This window comes from Cucurbita moschata, unplaced genomic scaffold (genome assembly GCF_002738365.1).
Source record: "Cucurbita moschata cultivar Rifu unplaced genomic scaffold, Cmos_1.0 Cmo_Scf00015, whole genome shotgun sequence".
Taxonomy (NCBI): domain Eukaryota; kingdom Viridiplantae; phylum Streptophyta; class Magnoliopsida; order Cucurbitales; family Cucurbitaceae; genus Cucurbita; species Cucurbita moschata.
The window spans coordinates 4068857-4094151 of NW_019268531.1; the positions used below are offsets into that span (position 1 = coordinate 4068857).

The window sequence follows — 25295 nt, forward strand, 5'->3', positions numbered from 1 at the left end:
GATTCTGTTTAGGAAAAAAATTTAAAATATCCTTAAATTTTTTGGTTAACGCTGCTAGATGAACACGATTTTCCACAATGGTATGATATTGTCCTCTTTGAGCACAAGTTCTCGTGGCTTTGCTTTACGCTACGGGTGTATATGGTTCGAGTTGGGTTAGGTTGAGGGATTTTTTTGACCCAACCCGAAAGTTCGGGTTGGTTGGATTGGTAACCCAACCCAACCCAACCCTCTATTTTTGAGACAACTAAATAGCGACATTTCTTAAAAATTGTATATCCCTAAATCGAGTTCAAACTCGGGCATGGGTGTTCTTAAAGAGGCCGAGGTACCACTCTAACAAATCTATTGATACAATTTTCATCTAAAACTACCGTAAAACTAAAACTTTGTTAAACGTTTAAATTATTATTGAAACTTGAAAATATGCCTATTAAAGTAAAAAAAAATATATCAAATACGACTCTTAATTTTTGTATATTTTAAAAATAAAAATCCACAAACTTATTAAAAAAAATTATATTTAATATTTAATATTTTTTCAAGTAATAACGATAGAGTTCTTAAGCTGTAATGGACTCTACCGAGAAATAGTCAAGTATATCATTATAAACCCGACCAATTGTACAATTCCATAGTAGCGGGTTCCAAATTTAATACAGATAGTTCGTTAAATGATGTTACAAATCACAAAAGGAGTTCGTTTTTATTTTACAACAAATATGAGTATGAAAATTTAAATCCCGAATAATAATAATAATAATAATAATAATAATAATAATAATAATAATAATAATAATAATAATAATAATAATAATAATAATAATAATGTCTAGATTCTACGAACCAACTATATATTTATTTATTTATTTATTTTATATGATAATATAATAGTAAGATTTCTTCCCTCTTTCCACATGAATTTTGTCAGATCAATAATTAAATAAAGACGTCATCTCTCATTTCTTTAATTATTAATTAAGTTTTAATTATTAATATAATAATTACAAGTAAATTTATTTTACAATAATTAACCTATTATCGTTTACTTATTTTAACGATGGCAACGAAACGAATAAAATAATTTATTTGAAGATCGAGAATCATCAAAAATTTTAAAAATATATTAAATGGAATAAGTTGTACGTGTCGTCGTTCTATGTTTATATTCCGCTACATAAAAACTTTTTCTTTTGTTTATACCGTATTTCTTAGCTATATTTATTGTTTTTCAAGATGGGTCATGAAGAGCCGTTCTTCTCTTACGTCCATTCAATTTATTTATTATCTCTTTTCCTTTTCGTACTTTCCTTGACGGAGAAGTATCAAGTAAAGTCGTCGTCAAAATATTAAAATAAATTAATAAATATTAAATTGAATACGTGTCATAATATTTATTTGTAAATTAAATAATTTTTTTTCTATATTTAATTGAGATTGGCAAATATATATTTAATTCTAATGTTTTTATTTTTAAAAAATAAATTTTTTCCTTATTTTCTAATGAATTAAAATGGTATATATGAAAAAGATTTAAATAACCTTTTGGGCTTGGGCTGAGCCCATTTGTCTCTTAACCCTAGCCCATCTTGCCCAACATTTTATTTTATTTTATTTTTTCTCATTTTCATGTTTATTTTATTATTATTATTATTATTTTCTTTTTTTATATATAAAATATCTTAATAATTAAATAAAATATCTTAATAATTAAAGTGGATGAGTTTAGTATTATGGGTGGTGATCGGCTCAAAAAGTCTGATTCATTTAACCCAACTTATACCGATTGGGTTAGGTTCATAAAAAATTTATGGATTGAGTTGGTTCATGAGTTCTTTATATACGGTTTAGATTGGATTAGGTTATGAATTAAGTTGGTTCATGAGTTCTTTATATACGGTTTAGATGGGGTTAGGTTCATAAAAAATTTATCGATTGAGTTGGTTCATGAGTTCTCGTAAAATTATGTTGGGTTGGAAAAAATAAATTGAAATTTATTGTTAATTTTAAAATATACTTTTATATATATATATATATATATATATATTAAAATTATTTTTACCTATTTAAAATATAATTTTTCAAAATATACCCAAATTATAGTTAAATATTTAAAAATAAATAAATAAATAAATATTTTATGAGCTAACATTTTATTTTTTATTATAAATAAATTACTCAAATAACCCAATTATTGAATATGCAGTTGAAATGATTTTAATTATGTAATTTTAATAATTTTATTTACAATTTAATATTACTCTTAAAATTGTGAGATTATTAATGTAATTCACGTAGTTTTTGGCTAATATTCAAATATTAAATAATACTTTGAAAAATTAATAATCTATTTACCATACATGAAAATAGTAAATTTTTTTATAAATTTTATTTTTTTATGTACATAATTAAAGTATATAAAAAATAAATAAAAAGGTTAATGAAATGAAATTCATTAAAACAAATGGCCCATTTTTTATGTACATAATTAAAGTATATACTAAAATAAATATGAAATATGAAATATGATGAAATGTTAACATGCAATTTTCGGACGTTTGTTGTAGACATTATGCATACGAAAAGGTGAATATATAGTTCAATAATGATTGACATGTAATACTACACCGATCAGATTGGGTTGGAGAATCTTTTGAACCAACTCGAAATTTCAAGTTTTCGGGTTGAATGAGTCGGTGACCAGAATAACTCGAATAAAGTTCACAACCCAACCCCTCTATACGTTAGGTTCGGTTGGGTTGTGAATTATATTCGAGTTACTCCATGAACTAACTCATTCAACCCGAAATTAAGGAGCTAGCTAACACAGTATTATCTTTGGTTACAAACATCAAATAAAAAATCTTTAAAATAGGGTCGGGTTTTAATCGTAACCCTATTTAACTAAATTCAATATCGAAATACAAAACTTTTCAAATGTTTTAAATACTTGTAAAAAATAAATTTGAGAATATATTAAAAGTTAGAATAAAATACAAAACTTTTTTAAAATATATTTTAAAACTTTTAATTTATGTTTAATATATTAAAATCGTTCTTTAATTCAGACTAAATTCACTCTATTAATTAAATATTTATTAAAAAAAATTAAATTTATCGATACAAAATTAAAAATTCTAGCACCGTTTAAAAAAAATTGAAATACATTTTTAAATATCTTTATTTATTTATTTTTCTCATTTTATGTTCTTCATTTCTATTGAACTTGCGCCCTAATTTTCTGTTCTTCGTTTATGATTTGTTTTTTTTTTTTTACTAACCCTAATCCCAAATTTACTTCTTATGTTTATGTTCATGTACAAATTTTCATTATGTTCATGTTCAATACAAATTTTTGTTACATGAATTTAATAATAGAAGCTTGTTTATTTTGAAAGTTAAAATGAAAATTGTAATGGAGAAGATCACAATTTGTAATTCCAAAAAAATCTCGACTCTACCAAAAATCAAGATTTCATCCCACCCGAATCGATCGAAAGCTTCTCCCTCTTTCAACCGTTTTGGATTTTGGAAGAGAGAGAAGAAGAGGAAGAAGATTAAAGATGACCGTTCGATGGATTGTGATCTACAGTTTCCAGTTTCACTCTTCAAAGACTCCATTTCCATTTCCCTTCGAGTTTTTCTAGTTTTTCGAGCCGAAATCTCCCACTTTAAGCTTTCCTCTTCCCTTTTCCGTCGCCGGCTTCACTTTGATTCCTTCTAATCAGCAGCGCCAGGTAATTTTCTCTCTATTCTTTCATTTTTCATATGATTTTTCAGTGGTTTTGATTTTTTTTTGCCTCGTCGATGTTGTTTGAATATGAAATCTTCGATTTCCGAGAAGTTTTTCGCCATTTTCATTGCGTTTTTCGATCGTATTCCTTGTTTTTGGTGTTCTTGCGGATATGTTTTCGCGTTTTTGTTCGGCGATTCTCCGTTTTCACTCTCTAGCTGTGATTAGGGTTTTTTTTTTTTTAATTCATTTGTTCCGCGATTGTTCAGGATGGATTTTGCGCGATGTACTGATGAATCTAAGGAATCTGATCATTCGCCGAGCAAATGTTGCAGTAAAGACGAAGCTCAGCCGGAGATTGTTGAGCTACGAGCTCCGATTGAGCCTTCAACGCCTGATGCCGATAGAGAGAGTAGCGATTTTCCTTCTGATTCAAAATCCCCACTCACTCAGGTTGTGACTAGCAGAGCTCTTGTATTGAGCTCTTCTGATCCTTTAGAGCCTCCTCTTTGTAGCCCTCGCACTCCCAAGGATGGTGTTTTTGATCCCTTTTCCCCTGGCCCTGCTCATTTGGCTTTAGCTCCTGTGTGTAGAAAGTGTTTTAGTGGCTCTGTTGGATTTGTTGCTCGTCGCCTTCAGTTTGATTCTTCTTCTTCTGCTTCTTCTTCTTCTTCATTGCAGTTCGTGGAATCTGAAGAAGAACAAACCATTACTGATAGTGAGCTCTTGGAGGCTGTTTATGAAAATCTCTTGGAACTGATTATCTCCCATCAGGCTGAATCTTCTCTTGCTATGATCACAAGCTCCCATACTGATTCTCTTGATTGTAATACCCCTCCTGCTTCATTTATAACTGGGATTGCTCAAACTTGTCCCGCTGCGCCTGTTAAGCCCTCGAGAAAATCGCGCAATTTGGACTTGGGTTTGTGCCGAAAGCTCGAGTTCTGAATCTTGGTGCTCTTCTGGTTGGCTGCTGATGATTATTGCATTGAAGAATGTAGGTAACTGACTCTTGAGATGAATTACTTGCTAATTCGAACGTCTGACGTTTCTGTACTGAATTATATGACTGGCATAATCTCTGCTGAAGCAGATCGATTATTGTAAATTTTGGAAGTCTTGTTTTTTTGATGAACATGCTTGTCGGGTTGGATGAAGTCCTGTGATCTTGACCAATAAGCCAGTTCTTTTGTTCTTTTGTTAACCTTATCAGCAAGTTGTTAATATGATGGCACTGTTCTTCCTTTAGCTCCTAGGCAAAGATGCACTTATAGAAATCCTGAATTGGTTACTGGTATCACTTTTGTTTTTCGTTTATTGAACGTTCTTCAGTTTTTCGTAATGATTTGATCGTTCTTCAGTTTGAACGTCCTGAATTGGTTACTATATTGAATGTTCCTTAATGGTTTGAGCGTTCTTCAGTTTTTTCGTATTACTTCGAAACCCTTAGCTCCCAGGCAAAGATGCACTTATAGAAATCCTGAATTGGTTACTGGTATCACTGTTGTGTTTCGTATATTGAACGTTCTTCAGTTTTTCGTAATGATTTGAACGTTCTTCTGTTTGAACGTCCTGAATTAGTTACTATATTGAATGTTCCTTAATGATTTGAACGTTCTTCAGTTTTTCGTATTACTTCGAAACCTTTAGCTATTTCATCACAAATTAGTTCAAGACTGAAATATGCTTGTGGGAATCAAACCAACATCAAACTGTTGAGAATCGGGACAGTTTTCTAGTCTCGAGCATATGAAGTGACGTAGGATTACTAGTCGGTTTACTTTTGTTCTATCAGGATTGTACCATTTCTAGCCCACCCTCTTACATTGAACGTTCCTTAATGATTCGAACGTTCTTCAGTTTTTCGTATTAATTTGAAACCTTAAGCTTGTGGGAATCAAACTACCATCAAGCTGTTGAGAATCGAGACAGTTTGCTAGTCTCGAGCAGATGAAGTGACATAGGATTACTAGTCGGTTTTCTATTCATCGAGCTTATGTTCATTTGATATCTCTCGATTGCATACGGTGTCCGAAAATGAATGATGATTGGGACTCCCAGGATGATTCTGTTGTAGAATATTAGAACTGAATTGTTCTTCAGGTCCTCCAGAAATGGATTGATGCAAACAAGATGAAGAAAGTGATGATGCTTACATTAACAATGATGGGGCATGAGAAGTGTTAGGTATGTGAAGCCCTATTCTTTGCCTTCCCATTTCGTTACTTATCATTGTTAAAACCTGATGGCTGCCTCTTTTTAACAGCGGAGGGATTGGTGGCGGTCGGATTCTCTCTCCTAGGCGTTCGTGGGCGTTGCTCGCTTCTCTTGTGCAGACAGAAAGTAGCAACGGTCAACAACGGGTATACTTACGGCCTTGAAAGTTCATTAACTTTTAAGATTTGATAGTTCTAAGTTACTTTTCATTGGAGATTACTTTTTTATCTAGCTGAGTTAAATATTGACTTCGAAATAAACTTCTCGAGGTTGGCTTAGTTTAGTAGTCGTTATAGGAGTGGATGAAGTAAAGACTTTGTGGGAATGGATTCGAATTTATTGGTGGTCATCTGCCTAGAACTTATAACTTGAGTTATCGACCCTAAAGGTCCTATGAGTTTTATGACAACGAAGTTGAATACTTAAACTGACTTGAACACTCACGAGTGGCCCTGGAAACCAAAAAGCTCGTAAGAAGAAAATGAAACTAGTACTTATAAGAGATGTTTTTTTGTGTTTCCCATGGCTGCAACACAATGAAGTTGTAAGCGTTCAATGCTACGTCACGTCGTTTTCATACTAAAACTCGTCCCAACTTTATGTATAACTATTACTATAATTAGGTTTCAATTGGAGAGGTGAGTGAAATATTCGTGTAAGAGTGCGAAAACTTTTTAAAACTGAGTAAACTGAGACTGACGGAGGCGTAACGGGCTAAAGTGAACAAAATTTATCTAAAATCGATATTTTTTTAAGAAATCATTTAACTTTATATCTAAAATTTCGTTTAAAAATTTTAATTTTTTTAAATCTTAATTTAAAATTTCAAAACTTATCTAAAAAGTAGACAACAAGTATTTATAAGTTTAATTAAAAAAAATTTAAAAAATAAAATAAAAAGTCTTTTTTTAAAAGAAAAACATATTGTAAGTAATCACATGATTTTTCAAATAAAAAATTAAGGAGGAAATAATTAAAGAAATATCATTAAATATAGCCTTAAAATCACGGTGGAACTAAAAAAATATCATTAAATATCTTCGAAACTAATGAATTAATTGCATCACAAAGCAATTGTGCGACACTAGTTTGAACTTTTTAGGCAATATTGCCGTATATATGAGCTGATAAGTATGCTCGAGTCTGAATTACATTTGAGAAAAATATTTTGAGCGAGGAAATACATCACCGTATCTAGCTGATAATATAAAGTTGTGGTGGAAATCCAAATACACAGACATCCAAAATGGTCGATGTACTATGGACACTTGGAAGCTGAAGTTCTAACCCCAAGCAAGTCGTGTACTATGGACACTTGGAAGCTGAAGTTCTAATCCAAGCAAGTCGTGTAAGATTCGAGCTTCATATATAATATTGGCTAATGCAAAACTAAGCTAGTCGTGTGAGATTCGAGCTTCACATATAATATTGGCTAATGCATGAACTTACAATATCACATTTGAGAGAAATGTTTTACAAAACGTGAACGAGAAAATACATTGATAACAATAGATCTAATAGATGGTAGATGTACTATGGACACGGTGATAAAAGGTCAAAAAAAAAAAATGGCAAACAAACTGTAAGGAATGGAGATGTGAAGTTCAAAAATAGTAACAAAAATGGCGAACCAATCAATTAGAAGAACAGTGTAAAAACAGCCCTAAATCGACCTCAAAATCAGTTGAAGAAGAAGAAGAAAAAAACAATTAATTAGATCTTAGTATGGTAATTACACTGTTGATCTTTAATATTCCTCTCCGATATGTTAATACTGAAATCACACGACGTTGTAGAAACCATATGAATATTGAAAATCCCCAAAATCCTCACCTTACCTGAAACTCTCGCGTACGCGTTCAACGGCATCGATCCGGCTACAACATCGAAGAACACCGTCGACGTTTTCACAAACCGATCTGCCAAAATCCTCAACGTAATGTTCATCTGCGTGGTCTGACCTGCATCGATTTCCGCGGCCAGAATCGGCACCTCGGCAACCAGTTCGCCTCTGTAATTGAAAAACGCGGTGCTATTCGAGTAGCTAAATCCGACCTTGTTAGGGTTCGTAATAGCGACATCGGCAACCAGAGTGATGTTGAAATCGACAGAGGTTCTGACTACGCTCAGCGACATGTCGAAATCGTCAATGGAGACGGAATTGATGGTGGTGATAGGTCGCTTTGGCTTGAACACCGTGAAGGCTAAAATGACGATTATAACGACGACGAGGAGGACGACGGCGACGGCGACGGAGACTCCGATGCAGAGGTTGCGGCGACTCCGGGAGCGTGCGGTTTCGTCGACGACGGATTTAGTGGATTTGGAATCCTTGATTGAGGTAGAGGTGGAGGAGGAGGCGACTTCCATGGCGGTGCTCGGAATTTAGGAGAGAAATTGAGATGAGATTGGAGATTTTATGGTGCAATTGAAATTGGGATCTAACTCTCAACTAATTGGAATTAATTGGAGTTGATGGAGAAAAAACTCCCCATCTTTAATTTGGTTCTTCTTCTCCTCTTTTAAATCCATTTTTTTTAGCTAAATTAATAAAAATATAATTAAAATTTTAAATATTACACGACTAGCCGCCAGTAAAACTCAAGCCCCATTCACATTTTGTAGCTCCGCTTTGTGGTTTTGTCAGACCGTCGATGAGGTTTGTCTTCACCAATCGAACATTGTTCGTATGGAATCCAACCTTGTTCAGCCGCACACAGGGCTCGTGCATGTATGTTCGGATCTTATTATCATTTCAGTTCCCAACAACACGACCCATGCATTGTGGTGTCGTCCCATGCCTCGGGATATATAGCCATCTTAGCTTGCCCGAGCACATCCATTGGATACTGACCCATGTGTTGATCATCTGGAATGTAATACCAAGTTGTTTTGATGATATTTATTTTATTTTATTCATATTTTTTAATATATATTTAAAAATTAAATTAAATATTGAAGAAAACAATTAGAATGTTCTATTGTTATAAACGTGAGAAATATATTAAATTATGTATAAAAAGAAATACTCACGATGGCCACATGATTATCTTAATGAAATTAAATCCTTTGACTTTCTAATTAAAAAAAATCACTAATTTTATTGATAAATAATTCAAATTTTATAGGTAATGGGTAATTTAATTTTTATTAAATATATATTTTAAAATTTAAATATCTTTGAATAAACTGACACGACTAAACTTGTAATTTAACAAAATAAATGAATAAATAACAGTGAGAATTTAGTATTTCGTGGTTATAAAATTTAAAATTTCAACTTTCTTAATCGATTTTTTTTGTGTTGGTGAAAATACAAAATTGACCATCTTTTCGTATTATTTTGAAACGTCCATTTTGATATTTTTATTTTCGTTTTTGTCTCATGAGGACGCTGAGACCCCACATCGATTAGAGAGAGAAACGAGTGCTAGTGAGGACGGGTCTCGAAGGTGGGTAGATCGTGAGATCCCACATTGATTGGAGAAATGAGAAGGGGTGGCACTGGACAGTGTGCCAGCGAGGACGTTGGACCCAAAAGAGGTGGATTGTGAGATCTCACATCGATTGAGAGAGGAACGAGTAGAGGATGCTGAACCTCGAAGGTGGGTGGATTATGAGATCCCACATCGAATGGAGAAAAGGAGAAAGGATGACACTGGGCAGTGTGCCAACAAGGACGGTGGACCTAAAAGAGGTGGATTGTGAGATCCTACATCGATTAGAGAAAGAAACGAGTGTGACAACATCTGCTAGCGATAATATTTTATGATTCTTAATTTAAATTGATTTATTTTTTAGAATAAATAATTTTTTATTCCTTAAAATAATTAGATTTATAAATATTATTAAAACAAATATAAAACGGGCAAAGGATAAATAAACATTGGCTTTAATCGTAATAATTAACAATATTGTAATTTCCTAATTGAAAATTATTTAGCAATTAAAAGTAAAAATATTTACTCTTTTTATTTTATTAGCTGAATTAAAGTTCCAATTAAATCATTTAAATACATTAATGAAAATATTAATATTACAGCAATAATATTATTATTCTCTAATAAAAATCTTACCATAAAATTTATCAAAATAGTAATAAAAGAAACAGTATATTAAATTCTATTTAATGATTTACATAACAAGTAATATTTAAATACCATTTATTTATTTCAAATAACCAATAATTCATTAATTTTATTGTTTAAATGAAAATAGAGATCTAACCTAGAAATTATATATTATAATTATTCATATTTAAATTATTATTGTTGAAATATTTATAACAATTTTATCATACTACTTAATTTTAAATAATTAAAATAATTAATTATTGTTGGATAATTTATTTTAAATGATATATACTTATAAATATTACATAGTTATATTAAAATAGTGATAAAAAATTATTTATATAACACATATAAAATAATTATTACATAAAATATTTGATTAATTATTGATTGTAATTTTATTTAAATTAATAATTTTCGTAAATAAGTGATTCTTTGCTCAATAAACTTTAATCCTTCCTAAAATGGTGAGAAAGTTTTACGTGCGTCATATTTACTATATAGAAATGGATGAAAATGACGGTTTGTTCTTCCAAACATGTCTTGGTCTTGGAGCAAGAACTCTTGCTCGTGTGTAGGTTCCCTAATATTGGATCGTGGACTGATGTCGTATAGAAGACTGTAACCAATGAGTTAAGTACGAGAATACCCCTTCTCTTGAAATTACAGGGTTATTTTGTTGAGGTAGTCTCGAGCGTCCAGAGTGTACTCTACTTGTTCACCTATGTCGGTATGTAGGTGGCGAAAAAGGAGTTTAGTTGAGACAGAATAATATTACGATCTAGTGTCACGACCCAACTTTTAAAGTTCTCAGAAATTGGACCGCGACGAAAAGACGAAATCACACACAAACAAAATAAAATAAAAATAAAACAATACATTGAAAATGTAGGAAATAGTGCAAAATTTCGCGCGGTTTTAAAAGACACATAACACCAATGTAAAAAATTCCTAGTTTTTTACACACGGAGAAAATGGTACGAGATACAACAGGATAAAAAATCAATCCTACAAGAATACGTCTAACTGACACCTATGGTTGACACCCCTTAGAGGGGAATAAAACATTTCTTATAAGGTTGTGGAACCCTCTCGTTAGTGGATGTGTTTTAAAACTGTGAGGCTGACGAGGATACGTAACGGGCTAAAACGGATGATATTTGCTAGCAGCGGGCTCGGGCTGTTACAAAAGGTGTAAGAGGCCGTCCAAGGGAGTGGATTAGGAGATCCCAGATCGGTTTGAAGAGGCAAACGAAACATTATTTATAAGGGTGTGGAAACTACTCCTTAGTAGACGCGTTTTAAATTTGTGAGGCTAACGACGATACGTAACGGGCCAAAATGAATAATATCTGCGAGTAGTGGGTTTGAGCCATATAGACCTCCAAATGAAATAAATAATTATTGTATTATTTTTTGGGAGAAGATCACGTGCAGATCACGTGCAGGATAAATACGGTGTTTATATTAATTTAGAATTTTAAATCCTGTTCTTATTATTCCCTTTTCCCTCTTCCCCCTCTTCTTCTCCATCGCCTCTCGTCTCTTCCTAACGATGTTAGGTGTTCAATCCAATCTGACTTCACTTGGACTCTACTGACACTCTCCAACTTCCGGCACCGGCGGCCTCACTCCGCCGCCTCACCGGAGACACTCCCCTTCATCTTCCCTTTGTACTTCCCGGTGAGTTTTTTCTCTGCTCTAGGGTTTCCAGATTTCACAATTCCACCTCTTGTATTTGCCTCGATCGTGCCGCGTTTTCGGCTTCTTTTGTCCAATTGAATTCCTCCCTGGGTTTAAACCTTCTGGTTACCCCGAGTTGTTTTGGTAATTGGGGATTTCTTTGGAGGGTTATGTGAATTTCGTTCCTGCTTGGAACGAGGAGAAGTTGGCGGTTGTTGTTAGGGGCGAAAACTCATGGAAGGGAGGAGGATTTCGGCGAGTCCTAGGGTTTGTTCTGGTCGGCGTATTTTGGCTAAGAAACGGACTCGGGTTGATGGGTTTGTTAATAGTGTGAAGAAGCTGCAGAGACGGGAGATTTGCTCGAAGCGCGATCGTGCTTTTAGTATGAGTAATGCCCAAGAGAGATTTCGCAACATGCGTTTGATGGTCAGTTGTTTTTCATTTTGTATTTTGTGCTTTTTGGCTGTTCTTTCCTACGATACATACTTGTCTCGCTCGTCGCTGATTCATTTCGTCTGGCTACTACTACTAGATGTTGTTTTTTTTTAACCCTAGCCCACCTTATAGTTCTTCCTACTTCGTGGGATATCTTGTTCTTTGGCTGATGCCTGTTTCATCCTTTCCATTTCTGTTTATTAGACAAAATATTGTTTTACGTACGTACTCAACTGCTTATAGGATGTCTTAGATGGTGGCGTCGTGTTATCTTTGGTTAAAGGGGTTTACTTAGTGCCCTTCCCCTTCCGACGATGGAACCAATTAAATGACTTCATAGTGTTGTTTCTTGATCTTGATAGTCTTAAAACTATACCCTAACAGGTTAAATAGAAGAAATATGAAGTTTGCTTGAATTGATATGTTGTTAATGGTTCCTTTGTATTTCTTTTCTAGAGTCTCTACTACAGATGAACTGAACTAAATATTTTCGTTTTCATATTATGTTGTTGCTGGGGAATGATAGGCACTCACCTCAAGGGAATTACGTTTGCATCATTAGTACATATCTGTTGGTCATTTTGGTTACTGTTTTTACTTATTCACCACCAAAAATTCCTACTTCTCATTGGAGATGGATTGTATATCTTGATGTGGGCTGTATTTCTGTGATTCAATCACGAGGGATGACTTTATTATTGCTTTAGGTTGAGCACTGAGAGTGACGGTTATAATTCACAGCTTTAACAGACCCTGGATGTTGGCAATTGATTGATGGTAAAATTGTATAGAAAATATGTAATAGCAGGAAGAATCTGCCATAAGTCATAATATACTTTATGCCTCTTGAGATGTTGGCCTTGCAAAGCTTCAGATGGCCTACTCCTATGTAGAATTCTTTTTCAAGGGTCAAGCTAAGATCCTTTGGTCCATTGAGGTATTTGCACTCATTTGGAGGCTCGCATAATCAAGTGCCCAACAGGGTTTTTTTTTTTTTTTTTTTTCCTTAAAGATTTGGTTACGTCATTTGAGTCTGCTTGGTCTACTTCTGAGTTGGTTTGTGATAACATCCTATCTCATCACCAGTTTGGCCTTCTTTTTGTAGCCCATTGGTGTGTGGAGATATCTTATCTCCCCCTTCTTTTGTATACCCCTTTGGTAATGAAAGTATTTGTGGCACGCCAAGGTGTATGCTGTTCTTTTTGACCTTTGGGGAGAGGATAACAAAGTCTTTAGAGGGCTCGAGAGGTCTTTGAGAAATATTGGTCCTTCATTAGGTTCAATGTCTCTTTTTCTAGTTACCCGTTAGGTCTTGTTTCAGTTAATGATGACCCTTTCTTTAGTTTGCCTCCTCCTTTTGTGGGCTGTATAAAAATAGTATTTTTTCTTCAAAGAAATTAACCTTATGCTTTCTGAGATTTGTATATAACATTGGGCTGATATGACATCCCTCCAAGTAGCTGTTGAGCTTACACTTCAAAAAAAAAAATGCTGATTTTTTGACATTGGAAAAAATTATACTCAAGTCTCCGCTTTAAGCTTGAAATGAACATAAATATCATGAATGTTGTTTTCTTTGTAAAATTTATCTGTGCTTTCTATTTAAATATTTAAATGTATCAGGAGGAATATGATACTCATGATCCAAAGGGACATTGTTCTCCAGTTTTACCTTTTCTGATGAAGAGGACAAAAGTAATAGAAATTGTTGCTGCACGTGATATTGTTTTTGCTCTGGCACATTCTGGGGTTTGTGCAGCTTTTAGCAGAGGTAATTACATTATTTATTCTCTAATGATTCTTATTAAATGAAAATTCCAGAATGACATTTGGTGGTTATTTTTTGCACAGAGACAAATGAAAGAATATGCTTCTTGAATGTCAGCCCTGACGAGGTCATTCGAAGTTTGTTTTACAATAAGAACAATGATTCACTTATCACAGTTTCAGTCTATGCTTCTGATAACTTCAGCTCTTTGAAATGCAGATCTACAAGGATTGAGTGCGTAAAATTCTATTGCTTGTGTTTTTTGGACTGTTCAATTTCTTCAGTTCAACGCTTATATTTATCTCTTGCTGACATTTCCTCCTGAAATCTACTAGATACATTCGAAGGGGCAAGCCTGATGCAGGTTTTGCACTTTTTGAGTCTGAATCGTTGAAGTGGCCTGGATTTGTCGAGTTTGATGATGTTAATGGGAAAGTTCTAACCTACTCTGCACAGGATAGGTAACTTATGCCCCCTTTTTTTTTCCCCCTATTTGTTACATTTTATTATTGTTTGTAACTCGTTTCTTTTTCCCGATCTTTTTTCACCAGTATATACAAGGTGTTCGACCTGAAAAACTATACAATGCTTTACTCTATATCAGATAAACATGTTCAAGAAATCAAGATCAGGTAAATCTATCTACTTTTCCATCCCTGGTTTCTGTGCAATGGAACAAATATAATTCAATGAGCGAATTAGTCTTTAGATGACTCTTCATGATTATTACAAGTGAGAATTATTGAAAATTGAAGATAAATTAGTGCGTGGAAATTAATTCCTAGCTTTTTTTATTAATTTTTGAATTAAATTTATTTATCCTTTTTAGAAGATAGTGTTTCTACCCATGTTATGCACCCTCGGCCTAGATGCATACGATAAATCTTATATTATCAACTTACCTTTGTTGTGTGCGTGTGTTATATTTTTTGTTTGAATTTTAAGATGGTGCTATTGTGTGTTTGCAATGGGATTCCTTATGTACATTCTGCACGTGCTTTTTAGGTGGTGAATAGGAAGCACTAGCTCTCTGTTTTGATGTGACATTAACTAGTTTGACTTAGCAAATTATTTTTAATTTTTTTTAATGATTAGACATGTCAGTGAATGTGGCTGTAACTAGTTCGATAACCTAGCAAGTTAGTTTTTGATGATGGGACATATGAGTTGTTTATCTTATTCTCGTTTCTTTTCCTTCCTTTATTTGCATTTTCCTCCGATGAGGTGTCTGTGCCCATCGTTCCTCCCCTTCTCTCTTTTATTTCTTCCATCTCTCTCAATTGGTGTCGGCTACTGTGCACCACCATCTCCTCCTTCCTTGCTTCATCTATTTCCATTGCTATTGACACCGTTGTCGATGATAGCAAGGATAGGAGATGCTCTCATTGTCCAAGAACAGATCTAGAACGAAGGGAGGAGCCTTCATTATTTATGATCAGATTTTTGAGTATAGATGTCAAAAACAGAGCCAAAATAGCAATATTCACCTTGATTTTTGAGTATTGATGTCAGCCTCCCCCGTTAAGTTATCATATTTTAAGACCTTCATCTTTGTACATTAGTCAAAACATTCTGGTATTCTTAATGTGGATTGTATAAATGGGATAATCATCCAGGCTTCCAGCTATCTCGTTATGGGTGAAAGAAGCTATCCCCTGTACAAAGGTGGGGCTACTCATCTTAGGCCAAGTTGGTTTCTATATAATTTCCTTGGAGAACTTGGTGAGGGTGAAACACATCAGATGTTAACTACAGAACAGTTCGTAGAATTTGACATCAAAAAGTTTTTGGCATGATTCGTTGCAGTAAATATTATGTATTACCTCCATTTGTTGCACTAAAAAAACATAATTAGTAGAAAGTGATTACAATAAATTGGTCTTATAAGAAAATGATAAATTAATTAAGTTTTTCTTTTTCCCTCACTCTCTTACTCAAATGATTTGGATGGATTGTGGCAGCTAATTCTCTAAACAATTCTGGTCCTTTTTTTCGTGTAACTAAATTGATTACAAAAGTCTTTTTTACTATAGAATTTCAAACTTTCCACAACTCTTGGGCTATAAATTTGTTGGAGACAGTCATTATGTGTTTATTTAACGATGTTTTTTTCTTTCATTGTTGTAGCCCTGGGATCATGTTATTGATTTTCAATAGAGCCAGTAGCCACGTTCCTCTTAAAATTCTATCAATAGAAGATGGCACAGTTCTCAAAGCTTTCAACCATCTGCTTCATCGGAACAAGAAAGTGGACTTCATAGAACAATTTAATGAAAAACTTCTTGTGAAGCAAGAAAATGAAAATCTTCAAATACTTGATGTAAGTAAAAATTCTGATTGGTAATGTTTATGAAAAACTTCATGAGCTGATCTGCGAAGTAATTTCATGGATGTTTGTCACTTTTTGTAGGTTCGTAATGCTGAATTGATGGAAGTTAGCAGAACTGAATTCTTGACCCCATCAGCATTTATCTTTCTGTATGAAAACCAATTGTTTCTGACTTTTAGAAACCGAACTGTGGCTGTCTGGAACTTTCGTGGGGAGCTTGTAACATCATTTGACGATCACCTATTATGGCATCCAGACTGCAATACCAATAACATTTACATTACTAGTGATCAGGATCTCATTATATCCTACTGCAAAGCTGATTCTGAGGATCATTGGATGGAAGGAAATGGTAATTCTTAAGCTTAATTGGCACCAAGAATAGATCTTTGGTTTCACTATTGATCAATACATAGCTTCTGTGGTTATTTGAAGAGCTATAAATTTGTTTTCTTTGGCCAAGAAATTGTTTCCTGATTTGTGTCATATCACGTATGGATGTTAAAATAGTAGTGAAAAGAACACTTGTTGGGATTATTTTGTTTATTTCTTTGCATGCTTTAGTGTTTTTCTCACTCGAGTCACTTCACTGAGGATAAATCTGTATTTATTTCTGTCAGGACAGTCAGTTTTGTGGTATGATAACCATTGATTAGTGGATTAGAAATGTTGTGAACTTAGAGAGATATGGTGACGTCTGTTTTTTATGACTGTCTTTGGGAAAGTTTCTTCATCTCTTATCCAGTTAGTTTTTAGTGGGATTCCAGCGTACTACCTGTTATTATTTAGGATTCCCTGTTCAATGGGTGCCTGGATCACACCTGGACTCAAATGTGATGTCCCACGTTGGTTGGGGAGGAGAACAAACCACCATTTACAAGGGTGTGGAAACCTTCCCCTAGCCGACGCGTTTTAAAGCTTTGAGGCGAAAGGGAATGCCCAAAGAGGACAATATCTGCTAGCAGTGGATCTGGGCCGTTACATCTGAAGAAGAATTACCTGTGAGAAGGGGTGGGGTATCGTCTGTTTTGATAGCTGGGGGATTGTTTTCAAGCCTTCTTCGAGGGGATTCGTATAACTCGCTTCTTTGGAATGTGGCCTTCCTTGCACCTTTCCCCCTGAAACCCATCAAATGAGTCTCCAATTGTAGGGGGGTGAAGGGCACTTACAGGAACTCATGGAAATCCATTCCTGTGTAAGGTTCCTTGTCAAAGATGGGCTATTGGTTTTCTTTTGGGAGCACTGTTCCTTGTCGGAGGAAAATGTCCCTTTTACTGTCTCTTTCTCCCCATCTTTATCATCAGTCCTTGCCGAAGTTTATGCCCGTGGCATCTGTCCTTGTTATTTCTAGGGATTCTCTCTCTCTCTCTCTCTCTTTGAATTTCGGTTTCGGGTGGCCTTTGTCTGAGCAGGAATTTCTGGAGATTTGAATTTACTAGTCTTTTTTTGTCGGATCATCTCTTGACTTGGTGTTATTTACGTTTCGATGCAGCTGGTTCGATCAACATCAGCAACATCTTGACTGGCAAATGTCTAGCCAAGATCAATGCAAATAATGGAAACCCCAAGGTCGACGACTGCAGTTGCGCTGGCAGCTCAAAAAATCAGTGCAACTCTTCACAAATGAGAAACACAGTTGCAGAGGCTTTGGAAGATATTACTGCACTTTTCTATGATGAAGAGCGTAACGAGATATATACCGGTAACAAGAACGGTTTGGTACATGTGTGGTCTAACTGAAGACCTCATTTTTTTATTTGTTCTTTTTTTCCCCCTTTCTCTTTCTGAAGTTTGCTTTGATGTCGATCAAAACAACGATTTGATGATATGATGAAAGGCGGTTCGGTTCTGTTCGGTTCGGTTCTGTTTGGTTTGGTTCATATGGTCAGCCTTGATGCAGATTGGATGGTAGATTAAATATAGGGGTTGTGACAGTAGTTGAATAGAAAAACATGGTTGCCATTGTAATATTAATAGATTTTAAGGTGTTTATGTATGTTATGTTGTAAAGATCATCTTCCTTCGCTTTATGAGAATAGCCAAGAAATCAATTTGCTTGTGATTCTTGTGAAGTGAAAAACTTTTTTGAGTATAATTTTAATGATTACCCAGAAATGTGTTCTTGATTTTCATGTCTCTTTAGGGCTTTTTTTTTTTTTTTTCTAAGTTGAAAAAAGGATCTTTGTCTCTTCTCCGATCCGAAATTTCCTCTCGAATATAATGGATTTCACACCTGTGGATCTTTCACTCTACTTCCTCTTATCAACACCATGTTCCTATAAATTATGACATTCACCCATAATGTCTTATTAACACCGTACAATGTTCCTGTAATTTATAACATTCACCCATAATGCGAGTGATATGAACCATGACCAAACAATTTTCATATCTCAAGAAGGAACCGTGACCAAAAAATTTTCATATCTCAAGGACCAGTTACAAGGACAAGCGCCAAGAAGCTACAATAAACTTTATACACTTGTATTCAAGCTATGATGAGTTCATTAAAGAAAATTCTAGAAGAAGTTGGAGACTACCTTTATATATGAGTTCATTAAAGGAAATTCTAGAAAAAGTTGGAGACTACCCTTATATATTGTGCAAAGTTGAGCTTCAAGAAAGAGATAAATTAAATGCATTTTAAATTGCATTTAATTGACTCAACTGAATTTATGAAACTAGCTAATTTGTTTGTCATATTTAAGTTAGTTTTAAATATAGGAGTTAGTTGTGAGTATTTCTCATTTATAACCCATTTAATTTGGGAGTTATGTATCACAGAGGTTAAGGTGGTAAAGGTTTAACTAGCCATTTTAATATGGAGGTTATGAGTATTTCTCATTTGGGAGTTATGTATCATAAGCTCATTTACTAGCCCATTTAATTTGGGAGTTATGTATCATAAGCTCATTTACTAGCCCATTTAATTTGGGAGTTATGTATCATAGGTTAAAAGGTTGTTAAGGCTAATTTGGGAGTTACTTATCATTAAGGTTGTAAAGGCTATATAAAACTTTTTTTTTTTTTTATTAGAGACCTCCGATTTTGGAATTAAGAATTGAATTTCTATTTTAGCTTTGTTGAGAGCTAAGTTTTTTTAATTTATATTTTAGCTTTGCTCTATTTAGAACTTGCATTCCTTGCATGTTAGAGTCATTGATCAATAAGTCCTTGCATGTTAGAGTCATTCGAGTGATATTGATCAATCCTTTTGTGGAGTAATTCGAATCACATGTTGGAGTCATTCGAGTGATATTGATCAATCCTTTTGTGGAGTAATTCGAATCACGAGTTTTCTTTATTCAACTTACATGCTAGAGTCATTCGAGTGATATTGATCAACGAGTCCTTGCATGTTAGAGTTGTTCGAGTGATATTGATCAATCCTTTTGTGGAGTAATTCGAATCACGAGTTTAGAAACGAATTTTCTTTATTCAACTTGCATGCTAGAATCATTTGAGTGATATTGATCCGTCAAGGTGGTTGATTCGATTTAAGTTTTAAAAAAATCAAAAGCTCGAAACTTACTTTTGTGTTTGCATATTGTCACTTCAAACACTCTTTTAACAATAACTATCCTAATCGATGCACAATTGTAGAATTGTGGTTATAACAACTTTATGCATACTAAATCCAAAAAGCAAACTGTTTATATGTTTATACTTCAAAGATCAAGAGAATGCTACATACCAAAGTCAAAGGTTGGTTATATATACAAATACAAGAGACTATATGGTTAATAAAAATGAGTTGAATGTAATAACCTAAACAAATAAACTATAAGAATAACTCAACTTCATCAGAACTAAACAAAATATCTCACCAAACTTGAAAATTGGAGGGGTTTTCAACCCTCAAATAGCCATTAAAATCTTAAAGAGTCCACAAAATTTCTCAAATCAACCATATCCTCACTTCATGGTCTGGTTTATAACATAGACAGACCATGAGGAACATGAATGCAAGGATAAAAAACAAAAAAGAGTACTTATTCAGCAACCTAGCATAGTCATTGCTAGTTTTCTTGCTTGCTTAACGCCTTAGCTATCGACGACCTCAATTAGGGACACCTCGTAGTCACTCGGAGCTTGGTAACCATGGAGATTCATAACAGTTGCAGCAACATTGGCCAGTCCTCCATCAGGAACATCCTTACGGAATCTGACTCCGGCGGCCAGTCCTGGACCTCCGATTGCAATAGGAACCTGCACGTTCGGAGATTCGACCAAAACAATGTTAAGACACCTCGGTATTCTATTTTTCCATGTCCAAGAAAGCTTGCTGGACGGTACAATCTAATTCTACACGTAATCTAGTAATCATATGAGAATTCGTTGGCAAGACTAAGAGGCAAGAAGCTTACTGGCTCAAGAGTGTGAGAAGTGAGGATTTGAATTTTGCCATTTTTGTCGAGAAGAGGCTGCCCAGCCTTGTTTCTTTTCACCATGTCCTCTGCGTTTCCGTGATCTGCAGTTACGACAAAAATTCCCCCTACTTGTTCAATTGCATCGAGAATCATCTGCAGCCGAAGGTCTCAAAAAGTTAGCAAATCAGGAATGGGTGTCAAAAAAGATAATCGGGGTACAGGCGCAAAGTAACTCATATGACTCGTTTGTTCACTTGGGTATAGAAACGTAAAGCTTCGCATCCCCAAGAACAAAATACCAGAATCCAAGTCTCAAGCAATAATAAAATCAAGTACTGAGAAAAAACTAGCACATACTTTTACAGCTTCATCAGCAGCCTTGCAAGCTACAACTGTGGCCTCAATATCACCAGTGTGACCCACCATGTCACCATTTGGAAGGTTAACACGTACCTGTATATACAAACCAACGAGCTGACAAGTCAGAACAAAATACAACCGAGATAAAAAGATGATTTGTGAAAAGTTAATTGTATACCTGATGGAATTTCCGGCTAAGAATAGCGTCTCTTGCCTTCTCAGCGATCTCTATGGCCTTCATCTTTGGTTGAACATTAAAGGTGATCCCAGAATCACTAGGAATCTCCACATATTCCTCCATTTCTGGGTTGAAGTATCCAGACCGGTTTCCGTTCCAGAAGAAAGTAACATGACCAAACTTGACGGTCTCACTGTTTTAGAGGGAAAAGGTAATGTTTCATTAAAAAATAGTAATAAAAGATGCATCTAGCAATAAGATCTTAGTACCAGCCAAAGAAACAATGCATGATAACTTGGCTATTTCTCACCTGCAGGCAAAGGTTCGAACGCCATTGTGCACAAGATATTCCCCAGATGTTCTCTCAATCTCTGGGGGAGAAACAAGGTATCGGCTTGGAAGCTTCAATTCACCATCATACTGAAGCATTCCAGCATAACGAATTTTAGGGACCCTAACTCGGTCAAATTTATCAAAATCTTCATACTCAAGGGCTTTGGCAACCATAGTCATTCGATCTGCTCTAAAATTGAAGGTAACTACAGCATCGCCATCCACTATTGGGCCGACAGACTTCCCACTATCGTCAACTATGACAAATGGAGGTAGATATTGATCAGTTGCCTTGGGTGCCTCTCTTAATTTCTTGACAGCTTCAAGAGCACTTTTGAACTTGTGTGGTGCTTCTCCAAGCACTTGTGCATCCCATCCACGCTTCACAACTTCCCAATCATTCTATAATTTGAAACAAAAACAATCGATCTTACTTGCTTTCCTCTAAAATAATATCAATAACCACTCCAACTGTCTAAAAACTTCATGCATTGAATTTCTATGGTGATTGCAAAATTTAATCAGCAAGGTAGTGGAATTGCTCAATTTTTTATCTATCATTTCTCATTCGTTATTTAATTCCCATCAAGTATAACCATTGCATGTTAAAGCTACAATAACAGAAGCCACTTTTAGAATTTTATGAATAAATAAAACCCCTTTTGAATGTAAACCGATTCCAGCTATGGCGATCAAGAAGCAACAACAAACCATCAGAAAGATTACACGAACAAAGATGTACCTCGTAACGATCCATAGTCACATACATACGACCACCACCAGATGCGACTTGTGCATCAACCCCATTCTCACGTAATTTGGCAAGGTCATTTTCAAGAGTCTCTACAAAACCTACACTCGAACCATCCAAAACATCACGCCCATCAGTAAGTATATGGACACGGATTCTTTTAGCACCATTCTCACTTGCTCCTTTGAGTAACAACTACAAAGAGGAAAAGGTTTACAAATTAGATTATATTAAGACTGAATTATGACATACTGGAGAAGATTTCTATGCTTACCTGCAACTGATCTAGCCTAGAGTGTACTCCACCATCACTCAGTAATCCTATAAGATGCAAAGTGCCAGTTGCAAAGGATTCCTTGATGTACTTGAATCCTTCTCCCTCATATATTTTTCCAGAGGCAAGAGCAAGGTCAACAAGCTTTGCACTGCATTCAAAACAAATTAATTTCAGGTTTCAGTAATGGAGAAAAAAAATGGCATGCCATAAGATCAAATTCTTTCTTCTGTTCTATTGCTTATAACTAAGTTTAAACATGCATGGCGCAATTTAAAGAACTCCTTATCTCCACATCTTGCCAAGGGTCAGCCTAACCTTGCTTCCTTAACCATGCATGCTTTCTTTCAAATTAAAAAAGGGTCAAATACTCCGGCAAGGATCTCTCTGAACGGTTCCTAATAATCACAATGGATATGTTATACAGATTCTTATTGTTTTAGAAACATTTTTTTTTCCTGAAATTTGGACCATTTCTCCATTTGTGCATGTTATCATTGCACAGTCGTTCTAATTTATCGGATGTCCTCAAGGGGACCAATCGGTATACAGCTTAAAACAATGATAAGATAAGCTCACCCTTGAGCAAAAATACGTCCAGCACCAAGCGCGTTGTGTCCGACCTCACTGTTTCCCATGTCATCTTCAGTAGGAAGTCCTACAGCCTTACCATGTGCCCTGAGCAACCTCCAATGCTCGGGGGCGCCCTATGAGAAGCAGAACATAATCCATCAATATATTCATAGAAATCGTAAAAACGCCAGAGAATTTCGTGATCAAACGCATGCATCACATGCGATCTACAAAATCTGCATGCACGGGAAGATCCTCAAGAATGAATTCGACGAACACAATTTCTTTTCAGGAAATACGAAATGGATCCCCAAAACACAAATCGATAAGAACGAATCCATAAAATCAACCTACCTTCTTAAGGGAATCCATGGTGGGAGTTTCGGCGACATGGATACAATTGTAGAGATCTGGATTAGCTTCACCCCATCCATCTAAAACAATAAGAGCCACTGTCTTATCCTTGGGAAGCTTAGGATGATCGGGCAATGTCCACGAGAATCCAGAACTCCCCATCGATCTTCGATTAAATTTCCTCTGGAAAACCAGATCCGAGATTAGAACAACATCACAGAACAGGGCGAAACGAATCTACGAATCAAAAGCAAAATCGAACAAGCAACTTACGACGAATGTAGAATCAGCAGCGAATCAAGAGGCCAGAGGGAGAGGTAAAATCCAGAACCCAACTTTTTTCCGAACAAGACCAACCCTAATCGAGCTGAATGCGGTATATAAAGGAAGAACAAAGGGATTGAAAATGGAAGATGCTCAAAAAAGGGGAAAAAAGATGCCTTTAGAACGCAGCGGATTTCATGCCGTTAGATTTAGAAATACTGTGGATTGAATCACAGCCTTACAAGTTCCAAGTACACGTCACTATATATATATTTTTTTTAAAATTAAATTATAAATTTCTTATTTTTACTCTCATTATAATAATACCATAAATATTTTTAGTTAGGTAGGTTCGAGTTAATCTAACTTAACTGGCGAGCGATTCCAGTTCGTAGTAGAGAACAGGAAGCAAGCGTACCTTTGTTCGTGTCTTCTCCACCGAGTACGAAAGTTTAAGACGATCGGTAAGTCGGTGACTATCTAAGAAAACTCCGATTCGATCCGCCCTAGCAAAGCGGTAAAAAATAAATAGAATCATTAATTCAATTTTTTTTTTTGTTTTTAATAAAAGTAAAATATTAGTCAGTAAACATTAATTTTAAATGGAGTTGAATAATAAATGAAAATAATAATTATAATATTGAATTAAAATAAAATAAATATAATGTATTTATAAAAATTAATAATAAATTGTCATGAACATGCTTCATTTATATTAAAAAGAATTATTTATTTGAGCTAAATTAATTGAATTTTTGAATTATTGTTTCATAATCTCTTACCAAAAAAATAATAATAATAATAATAATAATAATAAATATTATGAAGCTTGAAAGTCTAAACCATCACTCTAATTTTTGAATGGAAAGTTCTAGAATTCTATTTAATAAATATTTTATTTTTTAAATATTAAATTTATAATTTTTTTAATTTCAAAATTCAAAGCTTTTTAAATATATTTTTTAGAATGTATAAAAGAAATATTATAAAGAAACTAAAATAAAAAAATTATAATTTTGATTAACAAAATAATGAAAAATAAATTATGATTTTAAGTCAAAATCATCACGTCTAGATGTTATTATTTTATAACACAAATATAATTTAAAAATCCACCCGTATTGTGTCATACAACACGCTCAATAAAAACTGTGATAGAGATGTCCGCTAGAGCGGAGATAGAGACAAAAAAAAAATAAAAATTTAAAATTCAAATTTTTATTATATATTAAAAAATATATTTGTTTCGAGTAATATTTTATTGTCCGAATAAATTCAATAATATTTCTAAATAGAAATAAGATATAATGTTGAACGTAATTTCTAAGCATGCTCGCTTAACAACCTGCCAATGATAGAGCTTAGAATGCCTCACCATGGAGCAAAGAGCTCGTAATTTGTTAGTTCTACTGTCGGTCCAACCGTTGTTTCCCTTTATTTTCATTATATGGTATTAGAGCTTGGTTTCCATTTAAGAATTTTCATCAATCACGAGGCTCGGATACCATATTAAGCAATTGTAGGTTTATTTTAATGTTTTTAGTTGTACACGAGATTCGAGATTCTAATCTCTAGTTTTTTTTTTTTTTTTTTTTTTTTT

General features: G+C 34.3%; 4 protein-coding genes across 7 annotated transcripts; 2 read left to right on the forward strand and 2 right to left on the reverse strand.

Annotated features, from left to right (window-relative positions):
- The first annotated feature begins 3359 nt into the window (after positions 1-3359).
- LOC111453838 lies at positions 3360-6359 on the forward strand. 4 transcript variants are annotated; one of them, XR_002712309.1, is made up of 4 exons: positions 3360-3737; positions 4003-4734; positions 5837-5920; positions 6000-6359. XR_002712309.1 is itself a non-coding variant. In XM_023095099.1 (2 exons), the coding sequence occupies exon 2, from the start codon at positions 4004-4006 to the stop codon at positions 4679-4681; it is 678 nt and encodes a 225-aa protein (XP_022950867.1). In that variant the 5' UTR covers positions 3360-3737; position 4003; the 3' UTR covers positions 4682-4981. The 4 variants fall into 4 exon arrangements, 1 of the variants encoding a protein (XP_022950867.1); XR_002712310.1 differs by having other exon boundaries at positions 4003-4730; XR_002712311.1 differs by having other exon boundaries at positions 4003-4730; positions 5846-5920.
- A 1304-nt stretch (positions 6360-7663) lies between these two features.
- On the reverse strand, positions 7664-8320 carry LOC111453494. Its single transcript, XM_023094611.1, has one exon. It carries the CDS (start codon positions 8318-8320, stop codon positions 7664-7666), a length of 657 nt encoding a protein of 218 aa, XP_022950379.1.
- Positions 8321-11521: 3201 nt separating this feature from the next.
- On the forward strand, positions 11522-18364 carry LOC111453540. The gene is made up of 8 exons (XM_023094669.1): positions 11522-12132; positions 13765-13912; positions 13993-14143; positions 14245-14370; positions 14461-14541; positions 16037-16229; positions 16320-16590; positions 17731-18364. The coding sequence occupies exons 1-8, from the start codon at positions 11941-11943 to the stop codon at positions 17976-17978; spliced, it is 1410 nt and encodes a 469-aa protein (XP_022950437.1). The 5' UTR covers positions 11522-11940; the 3' UTR covers positions 17979-18364.
- A 1697-nt stretch (positions 18365-20061) lies between these two features.
- LOC111453539 (2,3-bisphosphoglycerate-independent phosphoglycerate mutase) lies at positions 20062-23863 on the reverse strand. Its single transcript, XM_023094668.1, has 10 exons — positions 23705-23863; positions 23432-23614; positions 23084-23211; positions 22505-22655; positions 22222-22425; positions 21457-21881; positions 21147-21339; positions 20966-21061; positions 20606-20761; positions 20062-20447 (listed from the first exon to the last, which is right to left on the reverse strand). The coding sequence occupies exons 2-10, from the start codon at positions 23591-23593 to the stop codon at positions 20283-20285; spliced, it is 1680 nt and encodes a 559-aa protein (XP_022950436.1). The 5' UTR covers positions 23594-23614; positions 23705-23863; the 3' UTR covers positions 20062-20282.
- Positions 23864-25295: the final 1432 nt, after the last annotated feature.